The sequence below is a fragment of the Urocampus carinirostris genome, chromosome 2 (genome assembly GCF_059441175.1).
Source record: "Urocampus carinirostris isolate Australia breed hairy pipefish chromosome 2, RoL_Ucar_1.0, whole genome shotgun sequence".
In the NCBI taxonomy this organism is placed as follows: domain Eukaryota; kingdom Metazoa; phylum Chordata; class Actinopteri; order Syngnathiformes; family Syngnathidae; genus Urocampus; species Urocampus carinirostris.
In genome coordinates, this window is record NC_142350.1 from 36,012,091 (window position 1) to 36,030,940 (window position 18,850).

Genomic DNA, 18,850 nt, shown 5'->3' on the forward strand with positions numbered 1-18,850 from the left:
TTTTCATTACTCTAGAACCAAGTATGCTAATGAAATAAAAAATAAAAAATAAAAAACAATACTATACTTTAACCCCTTAACTTTGGAACACCGTCGGAACTTTGATAAAAAAAGTTGTGTCTTCACTATGTCACCAGTCACTGAAATAGGGAAGCTTAAACTCTCTGGATTCAAGATACCATGACTAAAACATCACGATCAGTCTGTAACAAGATACCCGAAAACTCTAACCCAAAAGTGCCAGGAAATTCTACGCATGATAACTATTCCCCACAAATGAGGTCTGGTTACATTTACAAGAGTACAGGGAATTCAGCTGTGTGAAATATTTACCCCAAAACACACGATAATGCTGACATATAAAATAAAACCGCCTAAAAGTATTCCTGCATCGTTTGATGATCTTTGTTGTAATCCGTCTGTTTTGCTCGTCAGAAATTTTCAATATGGCCGTTTGCCTCAGACTTTTTGATTTACACCACTCACAAACTATGAAGGCCTGTGTTGAAGAAAAACAAACCCGTCATGACCAGTTTGGGTTTTAAATCTGTAGCCATTAGTGACTGATTCAAATGAAGATTGACACAAATCAGAGCCACAAAAAAACATGCGCAAATGACACCCAGGATGAATGTTTACGCACCATCATTACGCACAAGTGTGAACAATCACTGATTGACTTCTGGAAGGGGAAGTCAAACATTTACCGCTCTTTCACAATTTCTGAAACTTGTTTAAAGTAAAATACCCAACTGTAAGGTTTTTAAGGATGTGAACAGGCTGCTGCAAATGGCCACTTTTGGAATTGCCTACACAGAAAAACGTGTTTTTCAGAGTGCAGCACAGCAGCGCAGTGGTTTGCGCATGTGCGGCACAGTTCTGAGGTCAGAACACGCTACAGTGGGCATTTGCACGTCACACTGGGTATATGTATATTGTATTCTTTTTGCTTTATTATTGTATTGTTCTCAGCTCAGGGATGCTGCTGGAAATGTGAATTTCCCTTCGGGGATGAATAAAGTATCAATCTATCTATCAATCTAAACCTTCCTGTGTGGATTTTGCATGTTCTTCCCGTGCTTGCGTGGGTTTCCTCCGGGCACCCCGGTTTCCACCCACATTCCAAAAACATGCATGTCAGGTTAATTGGCCAATCTAAATTGTCCCTAGGTGCGAATGAGCGAGTGGGTTGTCTGTCTCTGTGTGCACTGGCTAGCAACCAGTTCAGGGTGTCCCCTGCCCACTGCCCGAATATAGCTGGGATAGGCTCCCTCAACCACGTGACCCTACTGAGGATAAGCGGAGCAGATAATAGATGGATGGATAGTTTTCCAGATCAAATTTGACAAGGTACCAGGTATAAGACTTAAAGCTCTTTTGCTCACCCACAGTATTTTCTAGCTAAGACGCCCATGCTACACTCATCTGCAGGTATTTGAATGCAAAAAAGAAAAGGCAAGAATGAATACCTTCTATTTGTATGTGTTGCAACTCAGATTACTCAATGTTAGTAGCACTTGGACTGATAATTTCAGTTTTCAGAGTTACTTTTTAAAAGAGATCAAAACCAACCATATTCTCTGAACGGTTCAAGGACAGCATACAATTGACTTTGGGTACATTTTTGACTGGGATTTTAGACAAATTTTACAGGAACGGTAAGGGTTTAAGATAAATAACCAATGTAACCTCGAAAAAGAATTGGAAGAATCAATCAGGTACTTGCTATTAGTCCTACAAAAAGGAGCTCAAATTTTAACAATGGAGTATTAATTATGAGCAAAAATAAAACTTTCTATTTCCCATGGCAGACAAGATACGCTCTGTTTTAGTTCACATTAATATCACATTAATACAATTATCGTATAGATGATTTTGAACAATAATTAACTGCATAATTTAAAATGAAGTTAGTCGATCAAATTTACTAAATGTTCATGAACACATACCTAATGCACGAATATGCACACACGTAAGCAACCTCAGAAAAACGACAGGCCTGCGCTGATTCAACAAAATGAACAGTATTTTTACCTGCAAAACTGTGTGACAAACATGCAGACTGTAAAATCCGAACAACATATACAGACATTACTATCATCCGCAAGGATGTCGTGTTTAAGCTTCCTCTCTCTCTGTCTCAATGATTGAATTTATGATAGACCCGATTCCTCTCTCAAGGCATAATGAATCTGTAAATATACTTTAAAATAAAATGTGTAATCCAGCAAAGAAATCCATACTTCAACAAAATATATTTTTAATTTGGTTAAGTCTTTTTTACTGTAACGGAATACAATTACATGTTTGGGATTCTAAATGTGTAACACCGTTACATGTATACCATGACTCCCCAAGCCTGAGTATTTGATACACTCACATTCTTTTTAACCCACTTCTACCTGGAACGAAATAAAGAAAGATAACAAAGTAAAAACTGAGCCGTCAATATGCAGACTTAAAAACGTGTTTTTTTAAAGACTGGTACAGGTTACCAATATCACAATTACTAGTGCTTAGGTGAAACTCTCCCATGAAAAAGATCATTTCAAAGAACTAAATAATACATATCTGCACACTGGGATCCAGGTAGCTGGAATTGAATTTACTGGTAAAAAAAAAAAATAGTTGGTAAGGGCCCAGTGCAATGCTTTAAGGAGACTACGCTTTCTTCAAAGTATTGTAAATGGTCTGCATTGATATAGCGCATTTCCAGTCACTGAAGACCTCACAAAGCGCTTCACAATGTGCTTCACACTAACATATTTACACACACACACACACACACACACACACACACACACTCTCTCTCTCTCTCTCACACCAATAGCGGCGTCAGGTACAATTTAAATTTTTATCCATCTAGTTATTTATACATTGAAATGCATTCACTTTTAATTAAATATGGTACGAAACACAATGTCCTTTTTTGGGCAAAGGACGTAACGTCATCGCTACAATGACCGTTTGTAAACAAAAATATGAACGCCATAAGTGACACGATATAAATTGTATGATGTGATACTCAAAATTTCAGAATACTTTTCCCTCAGTATCAGTATTGTCACATGCAGCTGACTGTCAATGCAGGGGTTCGCCTCATCTCTGAAGAGCAGTATTAGCAGCTTTAACACTAAAAACAACGGCAACCATACGATGGAGGTTGGAGGTGCTGTATCTGAGTGAGATCAGTATGCTTCTCCTGCAACTTGTAGCTGTGGAAACCAGTACTGTTTTATGTTGGGGAGCTAACATCTACTCAAAAAATGGCCTGGAGTGGGATGGACGCCAGGTTGTTCTTGCCCAATTCACACCACAGGAAGTTGAGCCAAGACGACACTTCAGGTTGAGGGACCCGTGAACCGCGTGAGATATACCAGATGTGTGATTGTGAAGCTTCTTATGAAATTTTTGTTTGTTTTACACCGAAGTCTGGAACCTCTGTGTGAAAGACTAACTATCTTTTTGGAACATTTGATAATTCCCTTCACCTTGACTAACCTCCAAGTTTCAGATGAAACCAGATGAAGAAACCCAGATCCACAGCATTATGCTATCACCATTATGCCTCACTGAAGGTATGTTATTTTGTTGATGAGAAGTTTTTGTTTTTGGCTCATAATACATTTTGAGTGATGGTCAAAATCGTATTTTGTTTTAATGTAATTACTGTATCACTGTTTCCCCACATACTATTTAGATTTGATTATTTATGTTTTCTATAGTAAACTAATACTTGTGTTTGATTTGCCATACAGCCCAAACATTTTAAAAAATGTGAGAATAGTTGAATATGTACTAAATGGAAAATTTGCCATAAAATCACATATTCAGGGATCAGAATTTTCCGCGGATCCGCGGATTTCCGCTGTTTTTGAACCCCAAAGGCATTCCGACTTTTTCACTTTTTCTCTTGCGTAGCAAACAAATTCAAAATCCGACTGTCTCACTCTTTCCTTTATTGCTCTGGCGCACCCTGGCGGCCGTTAGAAAAATTGGTGGCGCTCCGCCCTGCTTTATTCCTGGACCCTGGCTATTTCAGCTGAAAATGAAAATCTCCATTCTGATCCCTGCATATTGTGCTCAACATTCACAGCTATAGACTAGGGGTCAGATTGGGGCAAAAACAAATCCAGCCCGACTTGACCCAGGCCTGCAGGTATTAAAACCCACCTAATCCCGAGCTTGAACAATTAACTTGAGTTGCAGACCGAGCCCAGAGTAAACGCAAAACTTCATATTCTAATTGTGTGGACTCTGCAGGAGCAGATGTCAATTATAATAAACACAACAGTAAAGCCTGTCTTTTGGAACCAAATCCAAGTAAAAAAATACTGGATAAACATTGACATTTTTTACATTTCTGTGTCTCCTTAAGTTAAATTAACCGACAATTTTCCATCATTGACGGATTTTTTTCAAGAGTTGATAGAAACATTTCATCGCTGTCCGTAATTTTACCGAGATGAAAATTGGGCTATAACCAACAGCAGCAGTATGTCCTTAAGAATCTAGCGCTGCACTTTAAGAGAGCCGAAGCAGAAAGAAAAAATAAGAACAAAGACGAGTGAATAAAAAAAAAAAGTCAACAAATCAGACTCTACCGGGCTCACACTTAAGTTCTTACTTCTACCAAACACTGCCAAGATCATTTCTCTAATCCAGCAGTGACTTGGTTACCTTGACTTCCCTTCCCAATTTTCCTTTGTAAAATTAAATTTCGAGTCAAATTTTTGCTAATGCCACACAGTCGTGTATAACAACCTTGAAATTATGGCTTGTTTTTTCTTTACTAGTTTCACAGTATTGCATAAACTGTGAAACAAAAAATGAAATATTTGCAATAATAAAGAAACATAATCTAAGACGTTTTCGGGCCATTTATTCACTCATCAAGGTGATAAACTTTAAGAACACATGAGGCGAGTACCTCGACATTCCTGAGCTGCCAAGTGGGCCCCCAAAAACATACGCATATCCCCTTTTTCCCACACCTTCAAAAGTAGTATACAATTTGACTTTGGGGGCCCTCCGCGCTATACACGAACAGCGGATCCAAGTTTATTTTTTCTGCAGAGTTTGTCTTTGCTCATCAGAAAAGCCCAAACACTGGAAGACGACAGCAGGCTGTGAAATTTTAAATAACGAAAGAAGGGAGGACTGACTGTTGGAAAGTGCAGATATCTAGAAAATAAAAAACAGAAGTTAATTTTGATCAATAATGAAATCCCACTTAAAATCAACAGCAGTCTACAGTAGTGTTTTTTAATTTTATGTAACTAGTCGTATTCATGTGTGTATGATGCAAACTTGATTAAGCGCGCACTCTAAATCAGTTATTGAAAATTAATACAAAATTGTATTTCATGTTTTCTAAGCTCAAATTAAGCATCGACTTTCCGTTTTCTCCATTCTCTGACATTTGTCTTTGGTACAGAGAATAAAATGGTATGAGATAACATCAGAGGGCTTTTAATATGTCTTCTTCATCACTGGTTGTCTAATGGTTTGGATGGGTTGCTCTCACTGTCGCGACCTGGGTATGATTCCCTTAGCATCCAATGTTTTGCAATTGTGATAAGCGATAATTTCAACTGATCAATCATTGCAAAACCCTGTTTTTAAGGTACACCAAAACTTTGAGGTTTTTTTAGATAAAAAATGTGCATACTGTACACAAATAAGGTACTTTTCTTTGTTTTTTTTTTTAATATATATTTTGCCCCCATTTAGCAGGATCAGTCATGTTGCATTTTTGTATTGTGTGTTTATGGTACTTTAAAATATTTGTGTTCCCTTTTTGCATATACTGTGAACTAAACTGGGGCTTGTACACCTTTGTAATTGAGAGGGCTTCATTTGAGAAAAAAAATATAAGACGGTCTGTTTGTTTGAATGATTTTTGGGAATAAAAACCAAGTTGTTGCTGATTGCAGCTAGTCATTGTCAGTTGCGGAGGGTGTAGTGGTGTTGTTATGCCTCAGTTGATTTCTGAACCAGATGGAGTTTATTGAGGGATTTGTAAGTGAGACCAAAGTGATCCAAACCTCATAATCGTATACATGACAAGGAATATTTTTACTGCTGGTATGAAATCTGTGCTGTATTCTATTTGCAACTTAAAATCAGATACGGTGCTGTGGAGAAAGACACCCAGGCTCTTCATTCTGGACAAGCGGGGGATTTGGGTGAATGAGTTTGAAAGAAAAGCACTAAATCACAAGATAAGAATGTTTGCAGGGGAGGTACAGCTGGTGGCCAATTGCACAGCAAAGGAAGAGGATGTGAGTTTACAAAATATATTGCCGATGGGATTAAAAATAGACCGAGAGGAGGAGCTCACCTATTGTGAGTGGGGGTGGCTGAAGAGTTCAGTGGTTCAAATCTTAAAAAAAAAACAGTGCGGCTATTAACTCATTCAATGCCATAATGTATAAATATATTTTCGGAGGCATCGTCTTTGAGCTCCATACATAATATGTTTTTCCGGTTTTATTTTAAAAACACTATTGCAAAAGGTTTGGTGCCGCATCGGTAAGAATCAAGCCGCTGGGAATGATTCCAGAATGATAAATCCCCATTAGATGGCTAGAGTGGCTCTGATCAGATCTTTGTCCTGACATTTAAGAAGCCCAACTTCCTAGTGTTGCTTCCGGTATGCGGCGAATGACTCTGTGTAGGTGGACACTTATGGCAAGTAGACATAATCAAGCAGTGTGGTGAGAGTCGCGAAATATGGACAAGTAGTAATAGGCAGTGAACTCTTAAACAGAGCTTGTTCCTTTAAGAAAAGATTCACATCGTCATGAACTGGTCAGGGAGGGATGACGTTACATAAACGTCCTCAGCACGTCCTCAGGCACACGGTCACCCGAGAGAACGTGGTCGTCATGTTGACTGATTTCGTGTGAAAGTTCTTGCAAAGTTAATGCATTGCATGCATTAGTTTCTTGTTCTTGCGCTAAAATGTTATTTTGCAGGCAAAGTGCCCCTGTATTTATGGAAAACATTAAGATATTGGAGGTATCGCAAGTGCAGGAAAAAAAAAGCAAGAAATGTGAAAGTTCGGCTTAAAATAAACCCTTTCACACAAAAAAAAAACTTCTCAGAAGTTTGGAAAACGAGTATGTCTAAGAAACTGGGCAACGTTCAACTGTTCTTTACCAAACAATGGCAAAACATTTGGCATTGAATTAGTTAAGGTAACATTTAAACTGGTATGCTGGTGAGGATGGTGGAAGATACAGTGTGAAAGGACATTGCATAGATAAACAATAACAAAGATGCAAAGGCTACCAGTGTCTGTTGCCAAATTACCTTAATGGGGTTTTGTTTAATGGGTCTGTGAGTTATTGCTGTTAAGGGGCGACATATGATCTAATTCAGTATTTCAATAAGATTGCAATGATTAAGGTAAGAAAAAAATTGATCGGATGGAAACGGTAAAAATAGATGATAGAGGCACAGCGATTTTAAAGCCAACTATCTTGCCGCATTTTGACACAGAGTAAACTTTATGACCTTATGACATGCTCTTGTGTTGTGATGGGTGGATGGAGGGCAGCATTTTCCCCTTGGCAGAATAAGATGTGGGGTGGGTGTGGTTGGATGGGGGTTAAGTGACTTTGTGAAATGGAAGATTACTGCTCTGTGGGCAGGAATTATTCAATGCCTGCGGGAAAATACAAAATAAAAATGGAAAATATGACAACCAAGTTTATGAGGATGTATTAAAATTCAGTAGGCGGGTAATTGAGAAATTGGAGAAAACGTTGTGACCCGGACAAAGTTTAAAAAAAATGTTTTAAAGAAAGCTTAAGAATTTCCCTTAACTTAATTATGTTTCCTGCTCTCTGCCCAGTCCAGGTTACATTGGGGCTTGCTATTCCCACCCCAGCCTCCACCTCTTTGACCAGTTGCCCTCTAGATCTCTTCAAATATGGACAAACAGGCTCAGAGACAGCTTCTTCTCCAGGGCCATCGCCACCTTAAACAGGAGCGCAAAACTGTAAAAAACATATCTGGTGACTTTTTTGTTGTTGTTGCTGCTGCTGCTAAATGTAATTGCCTAATCCTATGAAAATATATACCTTGGAACTTACTTGGGCATTTTTGTTATTGCACTTATTTCTATTGCACTATTGTTACGATGCACTATGCTTTTACATTGCGCTATTATTATGTCTTAGGCCAGTCTCTAAGCCCTACGTTGTAGATACTTTTGCCTAGTTTTTCATCCTTTTTCTCTTTAAAAAAAAAAATCATGTTTACCCTGGAGTGCCATGTCTAATCTTGTTGCATACAATGTATCACAACATTGATATCAATGACAATATAGACAATCCAATTCAATTATGTTGGATTGGTAACCATCGACATGCTAAATTTAAACTGGAACGAATAAATTACTGGGTGAGCAACTTGGTGAAGACGTGCTGCCGAGACATAGGAAATCAACTTTCACAGGACTTAAACCTTCTACAAATGTTTTTCCTTATGTAAACAGTTTCAAGTACGTTGTCAGGGAACTCTAAGGCTGTGTTATGGACTCGCACCCAAATCCGTTCCTGGACTAACTAAATTGTTGCATTGCCACTGTTTCCACAAATGATGCAAGGATAAACAAATGTTGATGGCTCTCAAATTAGTGCAGAAACAGATGCACATGAACATGGACCCACTTTATTGCCTCTTACGTGTCAGGATGTTGTTTCTGTGATCCCGGTGGGCCACATGTTTCTGACAGCTTCAACTTGGTCAAATAGTCATTGGATCACAAGCTAGTTGCAACAGCTTAACAACACACACTTATCTAGGCCATCATTTTGATGGAGTTGCCCTTTCATCCTCCCACAAAAAAATCATACTTTGCTCTACAAAACAAACATTGACGGGTTCACAAATAAGCCTGAGGCAGTTTCAAACTTAGTTCTACAATTGGTATGTTGCAGATAAATTTTTTTCATTGTTTCTTTAATTTTTCAAGGACAGACATGCACAAAGGCAAGCAAAATCCATCCTATATGAATAAGGATTCACATTTTTATGAATGTACAATCTATCACGTACAGTGTATAACTATGTTTGTTCGGTTGATTTTTTACATCAAGTTTGGGCAAACTCGATCCTCGAAGCCTGAGGGCCTGTACGTTTTTTTTAAACAAGGTTTTCAGCTTCAATACAGGTGATTCAGCTCACCAATGTTGTTATAGGATCCTGTATACCTGCCTAGAGAACTGGTAATATGTTTTACCTGCGTTACAGAAGAGAAACCTCCAAAACAAGCGGAACATAGTAAATGCATTTCGAGCAACCGTACCAGCACTTTGACCTAATGTGCTCTATCTAGAACCTGCTGCATTTCTCAAGATTTCGGGGCAGGAAGCTGTAAACTGGACCTGTTGTTATGACCTATATTTCAACTTGAAGACGTCTGTATTGTCTGTTGATGTCCTAGCAACATCCATTGCAGACTACCTGATTATGTTTCCCCACTACCACTATTCATTTTATAAAGTGACACTAAACATTGTGCATTGTTCTTGGTTCAGTTTAATTCTTTTAGAGCCACTGCTAAAAAAAAAGTTATATTGTCAGCTAATGTTTGTCATTTAAGACACTATCCTAATTTTCGTATTTTTTCTCTGGTAAAATAGAAAAAAATAATATATATGGTAAAATAAGACTCATTTTCTGAGATGGCAGGGAGCAGATAATGTATGTAATTTAAATACAAGCATAATTGTCCTGTATTGCCGGGCCTGGTTTTGCCGGGCATTCTACTTGGGCGAAGTAGTTGGGGCGAAGGTTTGTTAAAATCGTGCTAGGGATCCAAGAAGGAATGCCAAAGAGGCGCATGCAGTTTCGGAGCCAATCGTACACAAAAGCAGATGTTTATCGATTCTGTTGGTACGTTGGGCCTTAACACAAAACCTAGCTAAAAACACTCCTGTAGGACTAAAGTACAATTGTAAATTTTCACGATAATTGGTTCAGCCGTTTCGAAGCCTATGAGCTGCACACCCACACACCCACACCCACACCCACACTCACACACACACACACACACACACACACACACACACACACACACACGAATTTATATATAAATGCAAATTAGATTTTTTGAATGATTTGACAAATAATGATTAATTAATAGTAAATATAAAAATGTGAAAATTTATATTTAGAATACGTTCGGCTTATCGCTATAGAAAAGAATGACGCTCTACACCGAAAAACAACGGAGACTAGACGATGATGGTTTGGTATCTGAATCAGATCAGGGGGCTTTTACAGCAACTAGTAACCAGATAAACAAGAACTTTCATGTGGAGGAAATAGACCAGAATACCAGCCTGGAGAGAGATAGACCGCCAGGCTGTACTTGCCCAAGACACCACAGAAAGTGGTACCTCAACTATCATATGTAAGTAGGCCAAGTAAATCTTTATTCTTCTATTTAAGGTAATCTTTTTTTTTAAGTTTGGAGTATTTATTTATTTGTTTTATTATGAGTTGTATTTGTTGTTTGAGGAGTCCTTAACAATTTGAATGTAGATTATTTTATCGATTAAGTATGTGTTAACAATGGCCAAATGAGCTCCAAGAGCCCCTATCATTTTTTCCCCACTGCACTTGACTGCTTTTAGTAAAACTGCTCGAGCTGCGGCACACATTAGGGAGGAGGAAAGTGGAGGGGCTTTGGAAAGTGACCTAATGCTCTTCATCACAGTTTTTGCTAGTGAAGCATTAAAATTGTAAAAGTAAGAAAAGGCCTGTTTCAAGTGCAGTCCAAAAGCCAACCCAAACCCCCGAAAATATGAAAAAAGAAAGGTTTATTCAAGCACACCTAAGAAATACACATACTAACATGCGCAAGATAAGAAGCTTGACGGAAACTGCAATGATGACACAAGCCAGAAGATGGCATCTGTGAGTAAAAAAGTTCCAAATTCCGTCCAGCACCTTTGACTTAGTATTACAAAAAATATCTACAGACAAAACAAGAACATTTTGCTTGAATATTTTTCAACAAATTATCCGATGACATTTATGCAGTGTCCAAGATAAACTACTAGCAAATTTGAAACATACTTTCCTAAAGGGGCATTGCCACATATTAACACTGATCGTAACCGTAAGACTAACCTCAGTAGGTGAACCAATATCTGGAGTTGGGCTATAGGTGCTTGTGTCAAGCAGGGCAGTACCAGCGCTGCTGTGTACTGAAGAGGATGGAGCAGCACTCGTAGAGGCCTCAGGGATGTTGGCCAACTGACGTAAGATGCCATGCTTCTGGAGACGAGCCCAAGTAGATGTCCAGCTGAGAAGGAGCTTGTGCAACAGCTGCACCTGAAAAATGACAAAAATGGTATAAATGACCTTTTTATGCATCAGTACATTTTAAACCACACATTAATAAGGGAGTTTTACTGTAATTCACACAGTTTGGTTAAAATGCTAAAAACAAACTGAAATGAGTCGCATTATTAGGCTAATTGAATGTTGTTTTTTTTTCTCAAATCACAGACAAAAGATGATCTTTGGTGCGCAGGGATGCAGTAGTTCTTGGTTCTCCCATTCCGTGCCTTTTCTGTACCAACTATACAGTGCATCCGGAAAGTATTCACAGCGCTGCACTTTTTCACAATTTTGTTATGTTACAGCCTCATTCCAAATTGTATTAATTTAATCTCTTATCTCAAAATTCTACACAAAATACTCCATTATGACAATGTGAAAAAGTTTTTTTTTTTTTTTTTTTTTTTACTTTTTTTGAATTTATTAAAAATAGAAAACTAAGAAATCACATTTACATAAGTATTCACAGCCTTTGCCATGAAGCTCAAAATTGAGCTTAGGTGCATCTTTTTTCCACTGATCATCCTTGAGATCTTTCTACAGCTTAATTGGAGTCCACCTGCAGTAAATTCAGTTGATTGGACATGATTTGGAAAGGCACACACATGTCTATATAAGGTCCCACAGTTGAGTGTGCATGTCAGAGCACAAACACCAAGCATGAAGTCAAAAGAACTGTCTGTAGGCGCCATGTTTGGAAGAAACCAAGCACCGCTCATCACCAGGCCAATACCATCCCTACAGTGAAGCATGGTGGTGGCAGCATCATGCTGTGGGGATGTTTTTCAGCAGCAGGAACTGGCAGACTAGTCAGGATAGAAGGAAAAATGAATGCAGCAATATATAGAGATATCCTGGATGTAAACCTGCTCCAGAGCGCTCTTGACCTCAGGCTGGGGCGAAGGTTCATTTTTCAGCAGGACAATGACCCAAAGCACACAGCCAAGATCTCAAAAGATTGGCTTCAGAACCACTCCGTGAATGTCCTGGAGTGGCCCAGCCAGAGTCCAGACTTGAATCCGATCGAACATCTCTGGAGAGTTTTGAAAATGGCTGTGCACAAACGTCTCCCATCCAACCTGATTGAGCTTGAGACTTATTGCAAAGAAGAATGGGCAAAACTGCCTAAAGATATGTGTGCTAAACTTGTGGGATCATATTCAAAAAGTATTTGCTGCCAAAGGTGGATCAACAAGGTATTAAGCAAAGGCTGTGAATACTTATGTACATGTGATTTCTTAGTTTTCTATTTTTAATAAATTCCAAAAAAGTAAAAAAAAAAAAAAAACGTTTTCACATTGTCATAATGGAGTATTTTGTGTAGAATTTTGAGATAAGAGATTAAATTAATACAATTTGGAATGAGGCTGTAACATAACAAAATGTGGAAAAAGTGAAGCGCTGTGAATACTTTCCGGGTGCACTGTATGTCTGTGTTTGGACTCTATCCACCAATATATCACTGTTACTCCACTACATACCACAGGAGACCACTGGGGTAATTGCTACCGGGTCCTAGAAGAGATGGAGGAGGCATTAGGGGAAGAAGCAAAAGCGATGCCACACGTCCAGCCTACAGCTGCAGCTACGTAACTACTCAAACAAGCCACCATTGCAGAGACTGCATCTCACCAACAACAGAACCATTCCCCATGAAACGGATGACCTGGAGCTACAACTCGTGGGAAAACGCTCCATAACTGACTGTTGTATTTAATTCAACATGGAGACTTAGCTCATACCAGGGATCCCCGGTGTGATCGTGCAGCTCTCTACCTCACTTCTTTCACTGAAAGGAGAAGGCCTCCAATTTTGTTGTATGGTACTATTGTATAATGCCAATAAAGAACATTTATTATTTCATTCATCTTTGCAACTTCAAATAGAATAAGGCAACCCTCTTAAAGGGAAAAGAACAGACCCCTGTTCCAGTTAAGTGAATGAAACCTTCAAAACATACCACAGGACTTACAATTTCAAAGCAGATTCAAGTAGATACCCGCCAAATTTTGACTCCAGCAGCTGCTACTGAGGCTTTTAGGGTAATTGAGGTCATTACCACTGATCTGGCTTGACAGTTTATTTGTTGCGTGACAATAAATCTTGTTACATCTCGAAGAAATGCAGTAAAGGGATGAGTAGCCCAAGTTTAACCACAATCTTTTATTATTTTGAACATGCAATAATTTGAGCGGCACCACATGTTTGCACAGCCACCCTATTATTCAGACTTTTTGGTTTTAATCTATAACAACACAAATGCCAAACAATTAGCCACAGAGGGAACTTCTGTTGTCTCGTCAATTTCCCATTAAAAAAACGTCACCACAGTGAGGAAAAACTGAAGGAAACTGAAGGCTTGGCGTCAAAGTGTTCGGAGAAATTTATCATGTGCTCACTCAAGGCCCTAGCTCTAAACAACGCCAAAAACATGAGTGGAAAACATGACAAGGAGAAACGGTGGTACATGATGCGATGCTTACAATTATTAAAGCATTCAGCTTAGACTTAGCTCCACAAAAGCAAAACTAAGTTGTGGATTTCAAATGTTTTTCTTTCTGAACCCAACCAAATTATTTTTTTTTAGTAGTGCAGGTCCTCCAAAATGTAACAGCCCACCTTTAAGAACATGCGAAATAACTTGAAACGACCTTAAACACAAATTTTATTTTCTCAACTCCTCGTCTTCCCACACATGTGGACCTGCTAGGACATATATTAACCGACTCTTTCTATAAATACATGGAAATCAACCCAATTCATTACAGCTGGCCCATTTTAAACATGTCGAGGACGACCTGCAAATGCTAGCTCGGCAGCCATGCGGCTACAGACCCAGCAGCTGTCAGCCATACCCAAGCACGTGGATTGCGCTTCAGGCAACGGAGACGTGACACCATGCGCCATTCACTCAGTCTGAGGACAGTAAATCAACTTCAACACAAGACCTACACAAAAGAGCTAGAGAATGACTGCCGTGGCTAATAAATAACACTGTTCTCTGCTAAGCCTTGACTGTAATCTCTCTTGCTACGATGAAAATAGTAGCAATCAATTTACATGGAGAGTTTTTTTATTCTTTCGAGACTGCAAATTTTCTTAAAAACGACCGTTTAAAAATTTGGGTTTCCCATGAAAATGTCACAATTTTTTTAACACGTAAGTTGTCCAATCTGTGTTATGTTGCTCAAATGGCCAGTCTCAAATATAGCTTTTTATTTGCCACTCTGCCTTGAAGGCTAGCATTGTTTGTTTGTTTGTACATGATTCAAATTGAATCTTTTCTTCCGGCGCCGTCACGAATGGCAGCCACTCCAGCAGCTCCCGTGTTATTTTCGATTGTTATCGATTGTTCTCAGCTCAGGGATGCTGCTGGAAATGTGAATTTCCCTTCGGGGATGAACAAAGTATCTATCTATCTATCTATCTATCTATCTATCTTGGAGAAGCCTCTCCACTGTAGATGTTGACGCTGGTGTTTTGCAGCTGCTATTTAACCTAGCTGCTAAATGAGGACATATTTTTCAAACTAGAGACTCATGTACTTGTCATCTTGCCAATATACTAGTTAGAGCCTGTTTGGGCTGTTCTCTGAAGAAAGTAGTACATATCGTTGTAGGAGATCTTCAGTTTCTGGGAAATTTCACGCATGGAATAGCTTTAATTACCTAGACACAGGATAGTCTGTCGAGTTTCAAATATATACATACATACATATATATATATATATATATATATATATACAGTCATATATATTTAGATACAGTGTATATATACATATATATTTAGATACAGTGTATATATACATACATCTTTAGATACAGTATATATATATATACATATATCTTTAGATACAGTATATATATATATACATATATCTTTAGATACAGTATATATATATATACATATATCTTTAGATACAGTATATATATATATATATATATATATATATATATATTTTTTTTTTAGGGGCATTCGAAATATGTATTGACACGGACTAATGTGACGCTCCAGATACAATCTAGATTCTGATGCCCTAACCAGCTCAACTTTCTCCATTATTGCACAAGGGGATTTTAATCATGAGTTAGGATTCTAACGCGATTAGCCAACACAATGCACTATTGGAACACTAGAGTGCTGGTTGCAGGAAATGGGCTTCTATGTAACTATGAAGATACTTCATTTAAAAACAGACACTTGTAGCTAAAATAGTAATTTACAATGTGTAAAATGTATGGGGTGTATTTCTCATTAGTTTATTGTTATCTCCTTCAAAAAAAATAATGACAATTCTAAGCAACCCCAAACTTCTGAACGGTAGTATATATATATATATATATATATATATATATATATATATATATATATATATATATATATATAAATATATGTATATATAAACTCACACAAAGTAAAATTCGAACTACAAGCTGCTACTTTTTTGCCCTGCTTTCAACCCTGCGGCTTAAGAAACAATGCAGTTAATATATGCACTGTTTTCTAACAATATTTCTAGTAATATGTATAATAATAATAATAATAATAATTTCCTTTGTATTGTCATTCTTTGTAACAATGTACACAGAACGAAATGTCGATACACCTGACCCGTTGTAGCGAGTCGATGCAGCCGCAGCCAACAGAGGGCGCCGCCATTATACCAATTAGGTATGTCTCGGCCGAGGCGCGAACCAGCGACCTCCCAGTCTCAAAGTGGGCACTAATACACTCAGATACAGCCTACCCTCTCCAAAAAGTTGGTTAAGATTTACTCAGGCTGCTTGGTCTGACACATCATTATTAGGAGAAAAAATAAGTAAGGAATACATCTAGCAGGTCTAAATATTAGTAAGAAAGACTTCCACGTGGATTAGCCTTAATATTAGTAAGCAGAAAATCAAAATAGCCATTCCCAGAACTGCTAACTATAGGCACGCCAGACACTTGCTCAAAGAAGCTCTTCACAGTCAACACATGACGTACTACGGTTTGATTCTGGCACCAGTTTCACACAACATTACCATGTCTCATTTCTGCACTCTTCAGATACATTGTGATGTCTGAAAATGTTGCTCCAATAACTATATATTTTATACTGCTAATTTGATTAGCATGTTATACCTTTAATTACAACTATGAAACAACAGTCAACACAATGGAAGACTCACATGAGTTTTTGTTCTTAATATGCCACTATTTCAGTTGGCCTTATTAAAAATACAGGACAGTGGCATGCACCACTTAGCGTAAAGAAATGTATACATATTCCAACAAATTAAGAGGCAAAGTAACATTTGAGTATAACACAAAATGTTATTAAAAATAAGACTGAGGCGACAATAACTATACAAACAATAAATTCTGAAGTTATTTTCTATCAGTATTGCCCACAGGCAATTTCATATCAGAAAATGTAAAGATTTAAAACACACGATTATAGTTCAAGGAAGCAAGACATCAGGCACTAAATTTTCTTTTACAATCAAATGCCTGCAGAAAAGTGTAGCATGGGCAGCTTAGCTGGAAAACAGGTGAGACAAACGCTTGAAGCCTCACCTAAACTAAACACTGTGTTTTACAAATTTTGTAATGGTATGTTAGGGGCCGGTCACACAGACATTTGCGGCTGAATCACGGCCAGAAATTTCTGCCTGTGAGGCGGACGCTATTGGACGCTTTGAGATCGCCATACAGACGAGATACAGCAGTGCTTAACACGCAGTCGGAGATTCGCGCGCGGGTGGCAGCGCGAAAAAGTTTTGCGCTTCTCAATTCTCTAGAGCGCGGGCGTATCGAGGCTGGACCACGGTCAGAAATTTCTGGCCGTGAAGCAGATGCTGTTGGGCGCTGTTGGACGTTTTGAGACCGCCATATAGACGAGATACAGCAGTGCTTTACTTTTGAGCTGCTCAAAAGTTTGAGCACGTGTTAAACCGCGTGCCGCACACGTGGTCAACACGAGGTAATGACGCGGAAATGACCCGGAACGACGTGCTCTGGCCGCGGCCAGGGCGTGGTTACACATGGGTAGGACGGGAAATTTCAGCGGGTTATCGTGGGTGGAGCATGGTAATAGCATGTTCTGCGCCTGTATCGCGGTGTTATTACGTGAAATTAGCGTGTTACGCGTGTGACAGTCAAACGCCTTTCTCCGCGTATATACAGCGTGATTTGCCGAGCACACGTCAGTTGTGCTCGAGACGTCAAGGGGGTGAACATGGATCCCCGTCAGCGTAGTGACCTCGTCTTAATCCATTTCTATTTCTTGACATTTCTTTTCAAGATAATAAAATAAAAATGATGCCATAGCTTGAAATCTTGGTCTTCACGGGACTGTGTCTTGAGCGGTTATGATTTCTACAGCCCGGTGTTATCCGAGAAATGCATCCCTGCCGAGATTTGCATCCCCTCGCTACTACAACCACTTTTATCTCGTTTTATCTCACTTTTAGGGAATGTAATGGCGAACATATAACCAAAACCACTTCGTCTTGCATTTGTTGGGAATGTAATACAACTTAAACCATTCCGTCTTTGTTTTTGTTGTGAACGTAATCGAACGGTAAATCCTCCCCCCTCGCGTGAACGCGCATTCTTCTGCGCTTTCAACAAAAGCGATCGTATTCTATATAAAACGCTTATTAAAACAATAAAGCGAGCTAATTATAACAATTGGGAGATCCTAGTCTATATAACGCGTTTATTTAAACAATAAAGTGCGATCGTATTCTACAAAATGCGTTTGTTAACGCGGATGAAAAAGTCAAAAGCGATCGCAGCAGAGGAGTAGGAGTCGGATTTGGGCACAACACCGGCTCGGGAGCTTTTATACCCGTGGTCCACACGAGAAAATGACGCAGAAATGACGCGATGAGGAAGCGGAACAGTCGCCGGCGTCTGTTTTGCGGGCATACCACCGATGAACAGCGGGTTGGCCAATTTTGCGCATTTTCCATTGCGGGCAACCACGGGCAAAAAAAAAACGCAAAATTTTAGCCGTGATTCAGCCGCAAACGGCTGTGTGACCGGCCCCTTAGGCATTTCTAAAAGTGGCCATTTTGGAGACGATCAGTTTACAGCTATAAAATCTCTGCAACTGTGTATTTTACATTGGTAAATCCTTCAAACATTTTAAAATAGTTGTCAATGTTTGATTTCTCTTGCCAGAAGTCAATTATTTTGCACACTTGTATGCAATAACGGTGCGTAAAAATGAATCACGAATGGCATTAAACACATTTATTTAGGGGTCTAATTTGAATTCACAGTTAATATCTGTGTATCGTTCTGTTCAGAATTGCATTTGCTAACCAATGTGTTAATCATCATTTGAATCGGTTACTACTGGCTAAACATATTCAGAGCTAAAGGAGGCGCTCTCCGATTTATTAGTACAGGCCCTTATAGGCTAACGTGGGCCGTAAAAAAAACTGTCATTAGGGTGGAACGGTGGGTCTTCAATTCAGACGAGAACCAATGTTTT

At 38.8% G+C, this 18,850-nt stretch overlaps 1 protein-coding gene across 6 annotated transcripts in view; it reads right to left on the reverse strand.

Moving 5' to 3' along the window:
* The window catches only part of vps13b (vacuolar protein sorting 13 homolog B), a 457,366-nt gene that overhangs the window by 268,503 nt on the left and 170,013 nt on the right, over window positions 1-18,850 (reverse strand). For all 6 annotated transcript variants that reach the window (XM_088326330.1, XM_088326329.1, XM_088326331.1 and 3 more), the window contains one exon: window positions 11,152-11,355. In XM_088326330.1, coding sequence (XP_088182456.1) covers window positions 11,152-11,355 — 204 coding nt within the window. The remainder of the gene's footprint in view (window positions 1-11,151; window positions 11,356-18,850) is intronic.